This window comes from Moschus berezovskii, chromosome 2, assembly GCF_049115385.1.
Source record: "Moschus berezovskii isolate FMDL1 chromosome 2, NW_MosBer_1.0, whole genome shotgun sequence".
Lineage (NCBI taxonomy): Eukaryota > Metazoa > Chordata > Mammalia > Artiodactyla > Moschidae > Moschus > Moschus berezovskii.
This window is the reverse complement of record NC_142461.1, coordinates 14,070,582-14,086,588: the sequence shown is the minus strand read 5'-3', so window position 1 is coordinate 14,086,588 and position 16,007 is coordinate 14,070,582. Positions and strand designations below refer to the sequence as shown.

At 49.4% G+C, this 16,007-nt stretch overlaps 2 protein-coding genes across 3 annotated transcripts in view; one reads left to right on the top strand and one right to left on the bottom strand.

The window, feature by feature from the left end:
- Positions 1 to 424: 424 nt before the first annotated feature.
- FABP3 (fatty acid binding protein 3) lies at positions 425 to 8,733 on the top strand. Its single transcript, XM_055397009.2, has 6 exons — positions 425 to 676; positions 807 to 877; positions 1,108 to 1,192; positions 4,763 to 4,935; positions 6,835 to 6,936; positions 8,447 to 8,733. Exons 1-6 carry the CDS (start codon positions 604 to 606, stop codon positions 8,498 to 8,500), a joined length of 558 nt encoding a protein of 185 aa, XP_055252984.1. The 5' UTR covers positions 425 to 603; the 3' UTR covers positions 8,501 to 8,733.
- A 1,314-nt stretch (positions 8,734 to 10,047) lies between these two features.
- Positions 10,048 to 16,007, bottom strand: part of ZCCHC17 (zinc finger CCHC-type containing 17) — a 55,185-nt gene continuing 49,225 nt past the window's right edge. The window contains exon 8 of one of the 2 annotated variants that reach the window (XM_055397008.2): positions 10,048 to 10,350. In XM_055397008.2, the coding sequence (XP_055252983.1) occupies positions 10,189 to 10,350 (162 nt within the window). In that variant the 3' untranslated portion in view covers positions 10,048 to 10,188. The remainder of the gene's footprint in view (positions 10,351 to 16,007) is intronic. The other variant, XM_088844452.1, reaches the window with a different exon arrangement.

Below are 16,007 nucleotides of genomic sequence, written 5' to 3'. Positions count from 1 at the left end.
ATGCAATAAACAGCAACACAAGGTGGATCTTATTATTAAAAGTGCTTTGGAAACTGTAGTGTCAAACAAGGTAGATTAACGCCAGTCTCTGAAAGTGCAGGCTGCCTATGGAAGGCTGCCTGCCGGTGGAAGGTCAGAGAAAGGACGGCAGCTGGGGGCCAGCGGCAGTCAGGCAGAACGGAGCTGTCCTTGAGCCTTGAAGAGCCGGCTGAAAGGACGGAATTTCGGAAGGAGGGTGAGGAGGCAACGGCCGACGGGAGCAAAGGCTCGGAGCTGTACGCAGAGGTCAGAAAAGCCTGGCGCACGGGCAGAGTAGAGGGGGAGCTGGACAGCTGGGCGGAAAGGCGCGCGGTAGGCATTCCGCAGGGAGGGGCGAGCACGTGTTGGGCAGACGCTGCGCGTCCGACAGGGTCACGCTTTGCCGGGGCGGGCGGAGGGCACACGCTGCCCCCGGTGCCTCGGGCAGCGTGGGGAGCGGAGGGAGAGCACGGGGTCTGGGACCAGCTCGACCAGGCTCGCCATCTGGACTCCGCACTCACCACCTCCTTATTTCCTGCGAACTCTTCAGCCCCACGCTGAGTCTTGGCTCCCCTCACCTGTAAAATGAAGATCGAGATGATGTCTGCGCCGCCAAGAGTCGGCCAGCGTTTTCCCGGCGTGGGCATCGTGCCCAAGGGCGAGTTTCCTTTCTCCTCTGATCTCTCATCTCTGTTCGGACCCCAAGCTCGGGGAGGGACCAGGGGACGGATGTTGGTGGCCTGTGCCCCAGCTCGCGGGCACCGTGCTCGCAACTGCTTCCTTTTCAGATTCCGAAGAGCGAAGGGAGCAGGGTTTACCAGCCCGGAGCAGGGACTCGGAGCCCGGGACCCGCGCTGACGTAGGCAAACTGGGTGCCACGGGCTGCCCCTTCGCCCCTGGGAGCATTGGGGGATGGGCGACCAGCCCCCGGCGAGAGCGGGCCTACTTGGGGCTTCCTATTTCGGGCGCGGGGGTGTGGGCCACGCCCCGTCACGTGACACAGGGGCTTTTTAAAGCGGCAGCGCGGGCTGGGAGCTGCTGGTCCCAGAGTCCTTGCACGCGCTCCCTGTCGTCTCTTTCCCAACCTAGCTCAGCTTCACCATGGTGGAAGCCTTCGTGGGTACCTGGAAGTTAGTGGACAGCAAGAATTTCGATGACTACATGAAGTCAATCGGTGAGGACGGCTCGGGATGCTGGGCTTGGGATGGATGCTGTGCTGCGGAGGGGCTGGCCGCGTGCCCGGTCAGAGCAGTTCTCTGGTCCTGGCTAGATCCTGCATGCCTGCTGCATCCCTCTTAGTCAAGGTTGGGGAGCCAGGGGACGCGGAGAAAGTGGCAGCCTGGGCTAGGGCATGTGAGGCCTGTTGGGAGGGGGCTTTTTTTTTTTCTTGCCTTTCCGCGGCGCGTGTGGAGAAGGTGGCAGCCTGGGCTAGGGCATGCGAGGCCTGTTGGGAGGGGGCTTTATTTTTTTTGCCTTCCCGCGGCGCATGTGGGATCTTGGTTCCCCAACCGAGGATGAACGGTTGCCCCGCTGCAGTGGAAGCGCGGAGTCCCAACCACTGGACCGCCGGGGAATGCTGGGAGGGGACTTTAAAAGACTGAATTTGGTCAGAGAAATTCGCAGGCAAGGAGGCGCCAGGGGGCAGCTGTGTCGGTCGATGTTTGGGGGCAGGGAAGCACTTTGGAGGAAGTAGGGCTTCTGATCTGGAGGTAGGGGTGTGGGTAAAAGAGGAGCACTGATTGAAGGTGAGGAGGGAGGAACAGAAAAGAAGCATGGGCAGTTTAGACACTGGAAACTGAACCGTGAAAGGGAACAGAATGGATGGGAAGTGTCCTAAGGTCTAAAGTAGGTAGTCCCCAGGAGAAAGATGGAAGGGGGAACTGTTGTGAACAGGCTTTGAGGAGGTAAGATGGGCCTGCAGAGTTAGCAAGAACCCCTGCTCCTCTTTGTTGGGTTAGTTAGGGTAAAGGATTGTTGCTGGAGGTTGCCCTCTTTCTCACCAACCAGCCTAGTGATAGGGTAGGGCAAGAGGCCCCATCATCAGCTGCAGCCCAAGGATAACTGCTCACTGGGGAAGTATCTGGTTAGGGGGTGCAGCAAAGAGGCCTGAAGCAAAGCCAAGACCTAGTAACAGAAGGGAGGGTCTTTGGCCTAGGAGGGTGTGGTGCCAGGGTGGAGGAGAATGAAGATTCAAAGAATCTTCCAGAGAAGGACTCCAGAGATCCCCATGCCTTGGTTCAACAGATGGAAAAGCCAAGATCCAGAAAGAGTAGAAACTTGTCACATTAATTCCACAGCAGAGCTGATGTGAATACCTAGATTTCTAAATCCCAACAACTCAGAGCAGTTCCCACTATAGGCCCTGGGTGGGAGTAGTAAGAACTGCTTAATTCATCATTGACCTCACCCCTTCCCCTTCTGGTACGTGCTAGAGGGAGGTCATACCCCTTCTCTGGAATCTCCAGCTATGAGATTATCCCAGTTCCCCATGCTGGGATGGGGAAAACTGCAATGTTCATGGTTGAGCTAGGTTCCACGCCTTCCTCCCAGCAGTTAACCAAGGGGGGGGGGGGGTGGGGGCTCGACCCCAGGCACTTCCCACCTGTTCCTGACCCCTGAAATAAGGATCACAAGTGTTGACGTTTAAGGCCAAAGTGCTCAACTGCCCCTCTGTGCTAAGCACTATGCCCAATGACTCAAGGAAGGCAATAATTCTTGGAGAAGTAGGAGGCCCCGGGCAGTTGTTAGGGAAGATGGGATGCCCAGAGCTAGCTCCACACCCTTAAGCCCCCTAAGTCTCTACCAGCAGACATTAGAACTGAAGACCTAGGTCCCTGAAGTGAGTTGCACCATTCTTACCACCCTTGCTCCCTTATTTTGCCCCAACTTGGGTTAGGTCTAAGAATCCACCCAGCCTATTTGTTGTACAGATGGAAAAAATGAGAGGCCAAAGGGGAGAAAAGACCCTCCTCAGCTCTCAGTAAATAGCTTCAGCTTCATTTCTAAGTAGAATCCATCTCTTCCCGGGTCTCCTAATTCCGCAACTTGTTCTTAGCTCAGTCCCTCAGACTCCACAGTGCCTTCCTTCCTCAAACACTCCACACCTCTGGGTAGGTCCCAAGTAAACAGAGCTTCTTGCGCAGTGACAAGGTCCTGCTCTGTGCTGGGGAGTGGGATTAGCCTGACTCACTCTGATAACAGGTGTATGATCAGTCATGTCCGACTCTGCGACCCCATGGACTGTAGCTCACCAGACTACTCTGTCCTTGGGATTTTCCAGGCAAGAATACTGGAGTGGATTGCCATTTCCTTTTTCAGGGGATCTTCCTGACCCGGGGATTGAACCTGCATCTCTTGCATCATCTGTATTAGCAGGCAAATTATTTACCACGCACCAACTTGGAAGCCCCTGATAACAGGGCAAGGCCAAATCCCTCAGTGGCCAGGCGGGGTGGGCCAGCAGCAGCACAGCTGCAAAGGGTGCCTGAGCCCCTCTGATGTTAAACCAAAAGTTCTCAGAGGACGAAGAGACCCAGCCTAGTTAGTGTCAGTGATCTCAGGCACACTTGGCGGCCGCAGGACCTGGATGAAGTGCATGCTGGGAGACAGGATGGCCCAGGAGGAATAGTGAACTGTTTTGGAGCCTAAATTCAAATTTAGATAAACCACTCATCTTTTCACTTTGGACAAGTCACTTCACTCTCAAAGCCTCGTTTCTAAATTGGGGATAATAAAGCCAACTGTTCAGGGCTCTTATAAACATTAAGTAAAACCACCCATGTAGCCAGGCATATCCAGGGACTTTCCACCCACCACCTCACCAAAGCCTCTGCCCTTGGAGAACAGCTCAGTAGAGACTGTTGGAAGGGGAAGTTGGAGGCAAAAAGCCAGATATCAGGGAAACCACGACCTACAGGGCTTTCTGTTCCACGCTCTCTTGCAGCACTGGGGAAGCCTTGCTGAGGCCCAGAGGGGACTCCCCACAGGAGACCTGGACTGGAGGTCCGACTGCCTACCACTGCAGGCCTCTCCTGAAACTGCACACTGAGACCAACACTCCCTCTTGCCTACCTCCTAGATTATGGAGAAGAGGTTTTGAAAATGTTTTTGTTATCATTTATGGGGGATGAGCACCAGAGCATCTCAGAGCAAAAACTTTCAGAAGTGGAAAATCCTTGTCCAGAGGTTCCAGAAGGCAAAGTCCACATTTCTTTTCTTTCTCCCTGAGCCTGTACTTGGAAAGCTGCTAAGGTGGCCTGGACGAGAGCCTTGGGCTCCAGCCTTTTTAGCTGAGCAGCAAAGTGAGCTGTGCAGTCGAACATTCTGGATTTGAATTCCAGATTTGTGACCCTGGGTTTCAATTTACTCTCAGTTTTTCCATCTGTAGAGATACTAGCATCAATCCCGCAGGGAGACTGGAAGGACTGAAAGAGACTTACACATGTAGTTTTTACCACACAGGAGGCACTTAATAGCAGCTTATTCTACTCTCTGCTCTGCCACTGACTTGCTGTGAGGCATGCTTGTCCGTTAAGTTTCTCATGTCTCATGGAATCAGTAGTGTCTCTTTACTGCACAGAGCTAACAGGAAAAGCTGAATTACAAAACAGCCACGTAATGTCTTTGAAAGTTCTCACCTGCCTCTTCTCCCTTCCCCGCATTCTGGTCTAAGAGTTGGTCACTGAGCCCCCTGTACCTCGCCTCTTGCTCCAGCTCATGCTCATAGCCTTCCCTCTGCCCTCAGGTGTTGGTTTTGCTACCAGGCAGGTGGCCAATATGACCAAGCCTACCACAATTATCGAAGTGAACGGGGACACAGTCATCATAAAAACACAAAGCACCTTCAAGAACACAGAGATCAGCTTCAAGCTGGGAGTCGAGTTCGATGAGACCACGGCAGATGACAGGAAGGTCAAGGTGAGTTGAGGAAGGGGCTGTGGGGGATGGAAGGCCCTGAAGGGGAGTCAGGCGGCACCCTATTGTAGCACCTTGAGGGGTGGGCTGTTGTGGGGGATTGAGGCCGGCCTGTGGAGTGCTGGGACGTCCCAAGTGCTATAGGCAGGAGTCCTGTCCTCTTGTTCTCTTCCCCGTCTTCTTGGGAAGCATCTACCTGTTGCCTGTGGGATTGGACTGCACAAAGCCAGGATATTCTGACCTCAGCGTCTATACCAGCTCCAGCTGGGTGACCTTGCACATGGCATGCAACGGCTCTGGCGTTCCTTCCCCTTCCATAGATGGCAGGGAAGTTATGTGGACATGGCTGTGACCTTAAGTACTTTAGGAACAATGCCCAGAAGTCTGGGTCCTCAACTGAACAGGTGATCCTGGCCACCAGGAGTCAAGGAGACAGCTGAGGACAAGAGGTGGAGACCTACTCAGATACTTCTTAAGCCTCCACCTCCTGGGCTTGGTCAGTGACCCTAAGAAACCATTCCCAGTGCTGCCAGCCTACAGGGAAGAAAAGCTATGTTCTGGATGGAGCACTGTCTTTGGTGTGTTTGTAGTATCTTCTCGCCAGGCCTTCGCCCCTCTCCTTCCAGGGAGGGAGAGGACATCTACCTGTAGTCTCAGGACTTGTCTTGGCAGCTTGTCTGCAGGCGGCTGTCTTGGCTGCTTGCCTCAGGCCTCCCATCTCCTGAGCCAGGCATGCAAGAGAGAGAACAAAGGGGTTTTGCCCTCGAAAAGGTGTTCCTCTAGCAGTACCTTTCCACTAGACAGCTGTTCTTCACAGTTTCTCACAGCTGCTCCAGAGGACAGGAGAGGGTCTAGTATCCTCCCTGTGGAGGAAGCTGGAGCCCAGCCCAGGATCACACAGGAAGCTGGCAGCATAGAGGGGATGGTACCCCCAAATCACAGCCCACCTTGGAGAGAAGTGCTTACCCTACCATATACCTTCATCTCCTTGAGCCAGCCTATCTTCTTGAAGGGCAAGAACCCCAGTTAAAGACAATAGTAGCTCTCTGGAATGGCTTGGCTAAACATAACTTGCTCTGAGTGGACCAAAGACTAGAGGAATGGGAATGAGGAGGAAGGGAGTGGTAGGGGTGCACACCTGCCACCCCTCTAGCCCCAAACACACACACAGCCTCTTTAGATGTGCTGGTCAGTCAGGGTCCCCCAGCCTGGCTTAAAGCCCCTAAATTTCTAGAGACCTAGGAAGAGTTGCCGGATGAGAGCCAGCTGATGTAGGCTGGCAGCACCCAGAAGACGAAGTGGACGTTTGACCAGGGCTGTGGAACACCCCAAGGGCTCCCAGTCCCAGGAGCTGGCAGCTGATGCTCACTTATCAGCTGGAGGGGAGAGGTCATATGATATGGACCAAGGGGCATAGGAATACGGATGGGACAGTCTAGTTTTCCAATACCTCGCGTCCCCAAGGTTCTTTTAGACACTATGTGTGATCACCACCAGGGAGTTTCAGGATAACTCCTCCTCACCGGTCTTTCCCAGGGATTAGGCTGGTACCCGCCTCCTATATCTTAGAGGGACTGGGGCTGTGGGCATCACCCAGGGTATGAGATAAGTGCCCATCTTGAAGGCTGGTGGCACTTCTCAGAGCCAGGCTGTCTGACTTCACTGTACTGCCTGCTTCTCCCTTCTTGCCCAACAGTTGAAGGCCCCTCTTCCAGCCAAGCAGCAGTGGTGGACTAGACATCTCATGGGACTAGGCTGGAGGTGGGCTGGCTGAGCTCTGGTTCTCACACCATCACTAGTTTGGGTTAAAGACTAAGTCCTTTGTGGCCCTGGGGATCAGACCTCTTCCTGCCCCTCGATCCTAGCTCAGATCTCAGCTCAGGCCTCTATCCTTTTCCACAGTCCATCGTGACGCTGGATGGCGGCAAACTTGTCCACGTGCAAAAGTGGAATGGACAAGAGACATCACTTGTGCGGGAAATAGTTGACGGGAAACTCATTCTGGTAAGATGGATTAGTACTTTGAAGCCTTACCCAATTGGTTTCTACTGTCCCTTCAGCCAAGCCTATTGTGCAAAGCCAAGGTCATGCCCTGTGACTAATGGAGGGTGGAGGCAGGCCTGGGTGGTATTAGGACTCGTAATACCATGGCTTTGGGCTTTGTATATGCCTCTGCATAAATCTCAGCTTACAGGGTGTATGATTTTGGACAAGTCACCTTCTCCAAGTCCAACTGTAAAGTGGGTACTAATAATGACAACCTTGTAGGACTGCTGGGAAGTCTGAAGGAGAGAGTGGTCGCAGAGCACAAAGCCTCGCTGGTGTGGGAGGACTACAGTAGGCACACTCTACAGCCTTCGTTTCATCCTCCGCATGGGCCCACTGCCTTGTCCAGGGATAGGTAGAAAGCACAGCCAAACGTGATTCCAGCCCTGTAGGAGAGGCTCCCATCTCCTAACCCTTTGGGCAGGGATAGGCTGGTGATGGGTTGGGCCCTGACAGCACAGTCCTTTCTACTTCATTCCAGGCTCACTCACCTCCTCTCACTGCTTTCCATGCCTGGCCTATTGCAAGTACCTGACTAAGGCCTGGGTTGAAAGCAACAACCGGGCTGTCAGATCTGTCTGTCTAAGGACCTCACTCAAAGAATGCAGCCTTGACTGAACACCTCCCAGGGGTAGAGACAGCAGCCACCAGTGGTCTCTGCCTCCTTATTCTGTAGGGTCTCAGGTTTTCACCTCAGCATATTCATTGCAGACCTTCTTGGGTCAGTGTAACCTGCTCACTGCTTTCTTGCAGACACAGGGCAGAGGTCCCTGCAGTTTAGAATGAGGTACCTGGCTCTGGTGGGAATGTGATATACAGGACCAAATACTCGCTGGGCAGTTAGGCTATGGTGAAACCATGGGCCTGGCTGTATGATGCCAGGCAGGATGATGGGGGCTCTGGCCTCTGGCCCTGGCACCACCCTAAGTTAGGGAAAGAATGGAGAATTGGTGGCCTAAGATAGTCCTTTCCCAAGAGTCTCTATAGACATTTTTATTCCCCTTTTTATCTACTATGTGCCAGGCACCTTCTTAGGCACTAAGGATGGAAAGGAATGGAACAAGGGAAAGAGAAACACTCTGGGATCTTGACCAAGTTGCTTCCTCCCTGAAAGCTCATTTTCCCAGATCTCTGCAAGAGGAATTACAATACCTAACTTAAAGACTTGGGTGGATTCCCTGGCAGTCCAGTGCTTAGGACTCAGCACTTTCACTGCCGTGGTCCAGGTTCAATCCCTGGTCTGGAACTAAGATCCTGCAAACCACGTGGCACAGCCCAAAAAAAAAAAAAACCGACTTGGTGTAAGCATTAGGAAAAAAATATCTGTCAAGAACCTGGCACATAGTAAGTAGGTAGGCAGTAAATGAAAATTATTAGCATGAAGTAGTAGCGGGCTCTCCCCATCAGAATGGAGTGTTCCCAATACCTTCCATGCCCACACCCTTGCCCTAATCTGTCTTTTTTCCAGACACTCACCCACGGCAGTGCGGTTTGCACTCGTACTTACGAGAAAGAGGCATGACCTGCCCTCTCCTTCTACTGACTGCTCTTCTGCCAGCTGGCTACTCCTGGACTCAGCACCAGATTGCCTCATTTTTCTCCCCTGGCATTTTGTATAAATCCACCTTGACTGGGGAAATTCTCCTGGGGTCAGGTGGCACCAGCCTGGATCCAGTTCCGTTTTCATTGTGTCTGTTTGTTTTTTTAACTGCATCCAAAGGGTGCTCTGAGGTAAATAAAGCAGAGCCAAGGCCACCCAGTTGCCTTTCTGCCTTTGGTGACATGATTCTGGGATTCTCAGTTTCTGTGTGTGTCAGAGAGTAGGCAGAAAAGACTGCTACTCAGGAAGCAGCATTGGATGAGAGACTGAAATGGACAGTCTCAGGGACAGTGACAGCTGATCACCTTACATGTACAAAAAATAAAAGAGCTGTACCTACACCCTGCCTTCACAGTGCCCCCTCCCTAAGTCCAAATGAGCTAGTCCAACCTGGAATAATCACTCAGTGACAGGACTTCTGAACCAACACCCCTGGCCCACCCTGCACTGAATGCCAGGGGGTCTGGACAGTTGCTCTTCTCTGTGGAATGCTGTAATCTCTGTCTTCAGAACACAAGATCCAGGTTGTGCCAATGGTGGTGGGAGAAATTGCCCACTGGCCAAGATGACTGCTGAGCTTCTGCACATGTGCCAGGCCATTACTCATGGTTATAGATTCTTACTGGTTCTCCAATCAGCCCTGGGGGAGAGGTCATCTGATCATTACAGAAGTGAGGGCTTATAAGTGATCTCCTAAGAAGGCTGTGACCTGCTAGTGCCTCTGGCTCTGTACCTTAGCTGGGCCGCTCTCCAAGGTCTAAAGTGACATATTAAATGTTTTCCTGTCACCTAACGCAGCCTCAGTGACTTTTAAGTCTGTAAGTTTACAGCAAGAGGGATTATACTAATAAGGACTCTCAGTAAGTTTAAAACCAGACACATTTCCATTTAGTACCAGGAATTTAAGCAGAAACCTGAAATGGAACCAATTGACTCATACTGTAGTAAATACAAAGTAAAGCAATAATTTCAGCTTGAGCTGTCTGGTTCAGTGGTCTGGTGGAATGTCACAAACAAGCTAAGTCACTGCAAACAATGTTTTTCTGGCTGTGACCACTGGCTGTCATGTCTAACATAGCAGAATCATGTTGGGGGGATGGAAGTGAGCACCACTTCTTACCGTGTTCTCCCTCATACTGCCAGTCTCCCTCTGCCCGTGTGCTGGATGTAGCAGAGACCATCCATCCACCAATCAGGCCAGGGTAGGTAGGCCAGTAGGGAGGGGCCAATCACTCTGTTCAACTATAGCCAGACTCACCCCCACAGCAGTTTCTGTGGCTCTAGCCTGGACTCCTGTACAGGAATCTGGCTCTGGCAGTGGCAGCTGGAGAGGGTAATACGACCTCTTGCTGAATGAAGTTGGGTGAATGAATGGGTGAGCTGCAGGGGTCACTTGCAAAGGGACCGAGAGTGATAAGGGAACAACTCATTCAGGCAGATGCTTTTGATACCTGACTCCCAGACTTGCCTGTGGCACAAGGGGATGCCATCTCCCATGGGAGAGAAGAGGGTGGGAGGCCACATTCTCACTACTGAGTCTTTCGAGGAGCCAGGGCTTCAAAGCACAGGCTCCGATGCCTCCTCTCAGCCTCCCCCTCTCCGCTCCGTTCTCACTCCTTGTGCTTCTTCTTGTGCTTCTTCTTCTTCTTCTTCTTCTTTGCTGCCTTGCTGTCCTTTGATGTGTGCCTTGCCCTCTTTCCTGTCTCACTCTCAGAGTCTGAGCTGTCAGAGTCAGATGACTTCCTGTCTCTATGTTTCTTTTTCTTCTTTTCCTGAAAAAAAAGAAAAATTAAGAACTCAACATTGTATGTGTGTATTTGCTTTAAAAAAACATGGCATGTAATCATTAGGGGATAACAATAAATTAGAAAACATTCATAATAAACTACATCTTTAAGTACAAACAAGAAAAAGTGCTCAAAACAAATGGAAAAGGATCAAGTCATAATGCAGTATGTACTCTAAGTTCCAAGTTATATAACATATACATACCATATGTAATATACATTTACATATATAAATTATAATATTTTGCACAGTAAATTATAATACACATATTTAACATACTTGAATATAAATCACAGAAAACCGTCAAAAGGACACAAACAGGCAATAAGTGTTAGCTCAGGAATGAACTGAATACAGGGAAGCTGGGGCCCTTCACTGTCCTTTTTCATTTTTTTAAAATAAGCATTTACACTTCCATTTTTAAAAAGCACAAGATATTAATGCTGAAACTCAAGTCCCTAGAGATCACCTGATCTCAAGAGACAGTACCTCACACGTCCGAGAAGAAGAGAATAATAGATTGAGGACTCCTGACTCCCAGGCTGGTTTCTATCAGACCCAGCTGCCCGGGGAAATAACAGCCATCAATTAATTAGGCCCTACCTGCTGTCCTTGAATATTTATCATCTCTAACTTTCACAACCAACCTTACAAGAGTAAACTGATATAGAACTTTCTCAACACTCCACCCACCCCACCGGGCTGCCAAATTAACTGCACGAATACACACAAAGAATGAGACACAGACCCGTGGGTTTCTGTAGGGTACTCAGAGCAATTTTTAAGCATTGCATAAACCTTTTCCTTGGATTGCAAATGTGTATGTTGCATTGCTAAGGTTTCTAAGAAGAGATTATGGGAGGAAAAAAGAGAGTAAACGAGGATAAGGCTGCTGCTCCTCCCATAGGCTTCCAGTCAGCATTCTGAGAGCTGTTAAGTCTGCCTGACAGACCAGGTCTTGGGAGCTGGCTGTGAGAAAACAGTAGACCAAACACAGAACCAGGTGTTAGACCCAGACTTGAGTTCTGGCTTTGCCATTTACATTACTCTTATGTAACCTTGGGCAAGTCATTTTACCTCAGGGTGGCTTGGTTTGGTGGTGGTTTAGTCGCTAAGTCGTGTCTGACTCTTGCGACCCCATGGACTGTAGCCGCCAGGCTCCTCTGTCCATGGGATTTTCCAGGAAAGAATACTGGAGTGGATTGTCATTTCCTTCTCCAGGGGATCTTCCCAACCCAGGAATCGAACCCAGGTCTCCTGCATTGCAGGCAGATTCTTTACCTACTGAGCTACGAGGGAAGCCCAAGGGTGGCCTAGTCTCCTCAAATGTAAAACAGAGATAAGACCAGCACCTATGTCACACAGCCATGATGAAGATTTAGAGACAGCAGCTGTGGCTGGAGAAGCTGAAAACCACTTGCCCCTGATCACAAAGGCAGGGTTGGGATCTGCATATAGATCATTTGACTGGAAATCTGAATTTTTCTCTGTAGCACATGGCCCCTCTTCCTGTACAGTGATGGGAGGCCTCATGGTAAATGGTGGTCAGAACAACAATTTTGGAACAAGACAGAATTAGGTTCAGATTTCAACTCTGCCACTTACTATGTGACTTAGAACAAAAGACTTAACTTTTTTGAACTTAAGTTTTCTTTTCAGTAAACTACAAATAATAAATACCCACTTCAAAAGATGCTATGAGGATTAAACATGGTAAGAACTGTCATTAACTATAGTGCCTGAGACACAGTAAGTACTCAGTGATAGCCAGAAGTATCATACTATTAGAGAATTCCCAGGATGATCTGACAGTCTGGCCAAGTATCTACAGCAGGTAAGTCAAAGTTCTGAGAGAAAATTAAACCAAAATTCTTTCTTGAAGTCTCCAGTGGAGCAGAAAGAGGGGAAGCTTGCCAGGCCCACGTTACCAAGCTGTAGGAACCATGGCTGGGAGAAGCTGAGAGTTGGCAGATCCATGATTTGGCTTATGGTGTTGCAATCTCCTGGATGGCAAGATCATGGGCGCCAATCACAGGCTATATGGGCTCGGCAGCCTTGTCAGTTTCTGCCCCTCAGGTATGACAGAGTCCTGGAAAAGTAAATAAGCAAGTGCAGAGTCTGGCACCAACTCCCCCAAGCCTGGCTCACCCTGGATAAATAAATGAGAAAGGAGAGCAATACTACTACTTTACAACCAAATAGCACTTTAGTTTATCTGGCTTTCCACATCTCATATCTAGTAATATTAATCTGCTAAGGTCAAAATTCAGGAATTACTATTGCCATTTTACAGCCGTGAAAACAACTGAAGAAGTGAACTGAGCCACACCAAAGACAAGAACAGGGCTCCCCTGGTGGCTCAGCTGGTAAAGAGTCTGCTGGCAGTGCAGGAGACTCTGGTTCGGTTCCTGGGTCAGGACGATCCCCTAGAGAAGGGAGAGGCTTCTCACTCCAGTGTTCTTGGGCTCCCCTGGTGGCTCAGCTGGTAAAGAGTCTGCCGGCAGTGCAGGAGACTCTGGTTCGATTCCTGGGTCAGGAAGATCCCCTAGAGAAGGGAGAGGCTTCTCACTCGTGTTCTTGGGCTCCCCTTGTGGCTCAGCTGGTAAAGAGTCTGCCAGCAGTGCAGGAGACTCTGGTTCGATTCCTGGGTCAGGAAGATCCCCTAGAGAAGGGAGAGGCTTCTCACTCCAGTGTTCTTGGGCTCCCCTTGTGGCTCAGCTGGTAAAGAGTCTGCCGGCAGTGCAGGAGACTCTGGTTCGGTTCCTGGGTCAGGAAGATCCCCTAGAGAAGGGAGACGCTTCTCACTCCAGTATTCTTGGGCTTCCCTGGTGGCTCAGACAGTAAAGAATCTGCCTGCAATACTGCAGACCTGGGTTTGATCCCTGGGTTGGAAAGATCCCCTGGAGGAGGGCATCACAACTCACTCCAGTACTCTTGCCTAGAGAATCCCTATGGACAGAGGAGTCTGGCAAGCTGCAGTCTATGGGGTCACAAAGAGTCGGACAAGACTGAGTGACTGAGCACAGCACACACAGCAAAGACAAGAACATTAAACTTTCTAATCCAGAGTTTGGCATTATTTGTACTTTGCTCTCTCTCAATGATGAATGCTCAAAAGGAGGAAAGAGAAGAACAAATCACTAGAGAACCCTGGCATACGAGAATGTGGCCTCTAGATAGCAAGCAGGACTCAGAGAAATGGTCTTCTAGACCTCAGTCTTGACATAGAGGCTCTTTTGCACCCTGAACAAAGAAAATCTAGTCCTCCAGCAGGTTGGCACCATTTTCATTGTGTGTCTATAATCTTGAGCTGGAGAACAAAAATCACTTCATATGTTGTAGTTCAAAAGGAAAGTTGGGAGTTGGGGTAGAGGCGAAGATGGAAAGTCAGAGGTAAAACTAGCTTCTGGTTCCTCAACTGCATTCAATGGGAAAGAGGAGCATAACGTAAAGGGTAGTGAACCAGGGTTGTGAGCTCATGGCAGACAGGCCAGAAGGACAGGGGAAAGAAACCACTCCTCAAAACCACTCTTTCGGAAGAACACATATCCTATGCTACAGCAGTTAGTCCATCCATTTTCTCAACAGTTCTGAAAAAGGATAGCAGTAAACTAGCGTGAGATAAAAACAAAAACTGAGAAAGGGGAAATAACAGCAGTTAACACTTATTGGAAAAGAACCTGATGCCGGGAGGGATTGGGGGCAGGAGGAGAAGGGGACGACAGAGGATGAGATGGCTGGATGGCATCACCGACTCGATGCACATGAGTTTGGGTGAACTCTGGGAGTTGATGATGGACAGGGAGGCCTGGCGTGCTGTGATTCATGGGGTTGCAAAGAGTCAGACACGACTGAGCGACTGAATTGAACTGAATTAAACACTTATTGAGTACCTAGTTTTCTAGATACTGAGCTGAGCACTTAGCGTACATACCTCATGACCTTCACAACAAACCTATTAAGTGGGTATAATCATCTCTATATTTTCAGGAAAGAAAATTATAACTTCAGAAAGGTTTACTGAGATACAGTGCCTTGCCCAAGTGGTAGAACCTGGATTCAACTCAGGCTGAGCCCCAAATCAGATGTTCTTCACATGGGCTTGCCAGCTGACTCAGTGGTAAAGAATCTGCCTACCAACACAGGAGATGTTGGAGACACGGCTTCAATCCCTGGATTGGGAGGATCCCCTGGAGGAGGAAATGGCAACCCACTCCAGTACTATTACCTGGAGAATCCCACAGACAGAAGAGCCTAGGATGCTACAGACCATGGGGTTGCAAAGAGTCAGACATGACTGAGCAAATCAGATGTTCTTTATAGCTCCGTGTATATTAAAGGCAGCACCTAAATTAGCATTTTTTAACCCAAAGGCACTGATTAGCCAGAAAGCAAGCAAGCAAGCATATATTCTTTTTTATTCTTTTCTTATTTTTGGTTGCACTGGGTCTTCATTCCTGCACACAGCCTTCCTCAAGTTGTAATGAACAGGATCTGCTCTTTGTTGCAGTGCACAGGCTTCTCATTGTGGTGGCTTCTCCTGTTGCCAAGCAAAGGCTTTAGTAGCTGCAGCACAGAGCCTCATTAGTTGTGGTTTGTGGGCCCTAGAGTGTGTGGGCGCCAGTAGTTGCAGCTAGGAGGCTCCAGAGCGCAGGCTCGGTAGTTGTGGCACCTTGGCTTAGCTGCCCACAGCAGTGGAAACTTCTCGGGCCAGGGATCAAACCCATGTCCCCTGCACTGGCAGGCAGATTCCTATCCACTGTTCCACCAGGGAGGTCTTTTTCTAGTTATTCTTAAGAACTATTCTTGAGAAAGCACTGGTTATTTATTCACTTATTCTTGAGAAATGATTGATTCTCAAAGAGAAAATGTGATTCTCAAACTGATTCTCCAGGGCGAATTTCTGTAAAGAAGGATAGAAGGTTAGAATTTTCCTATAAGCCCCACTTTATCAAAGCTTAGAATGCGTAAGACCAGAAGGAAAAGGTTTATTAATCAACTCACAAATATTTACTGAACTTTACTACCTACAGAGCATTTTATAAAACCATGGTAACATACATTGTTGCTTAGGAGATAAGAACACACAGATTTTTAATATAATTCAGACAAATAGAGCACCTACTAAAGCCATAGTAGCAGATGCAAAGTAAACACATTTAGTAGCTCGGTAGTAGTGACTGGCACCATTCCTCCAAACCTGAGTTAACCTCGTCAAACAAGGGAAAGAATAACTCCCTATAACCATACAGTACACTCATTCAACAAATATTTGTTGAGTACCTTCTATAAGCCAGGAATATCTACTAATTTGTCTCTTGTAATACTTGAATGACGTTAGAAATCAGGGATCAGAAGCATTCAAGGTACACGCTAATGAAGGAGAGACACTAATTAAGATACTAGGCAGTCCATGGAAGTGATATAAGAAAAGTACAAGCAACATACCACGGACACATATGGGAAAGAAATCAATTATATCTGAGGAATTTGGAATAGTCTCATGAAGGAGAGGTAATGTGTTGTACTTCTAAAGGATGAATATGGCTTTGGCAGGTGGAGTAGTGGTGGTAATGCTGATGGAAGAAGGAAGTGAGGGTCTTCCAGACAGAGGGAAGACAGATGAGGTAAATGCTTGAAA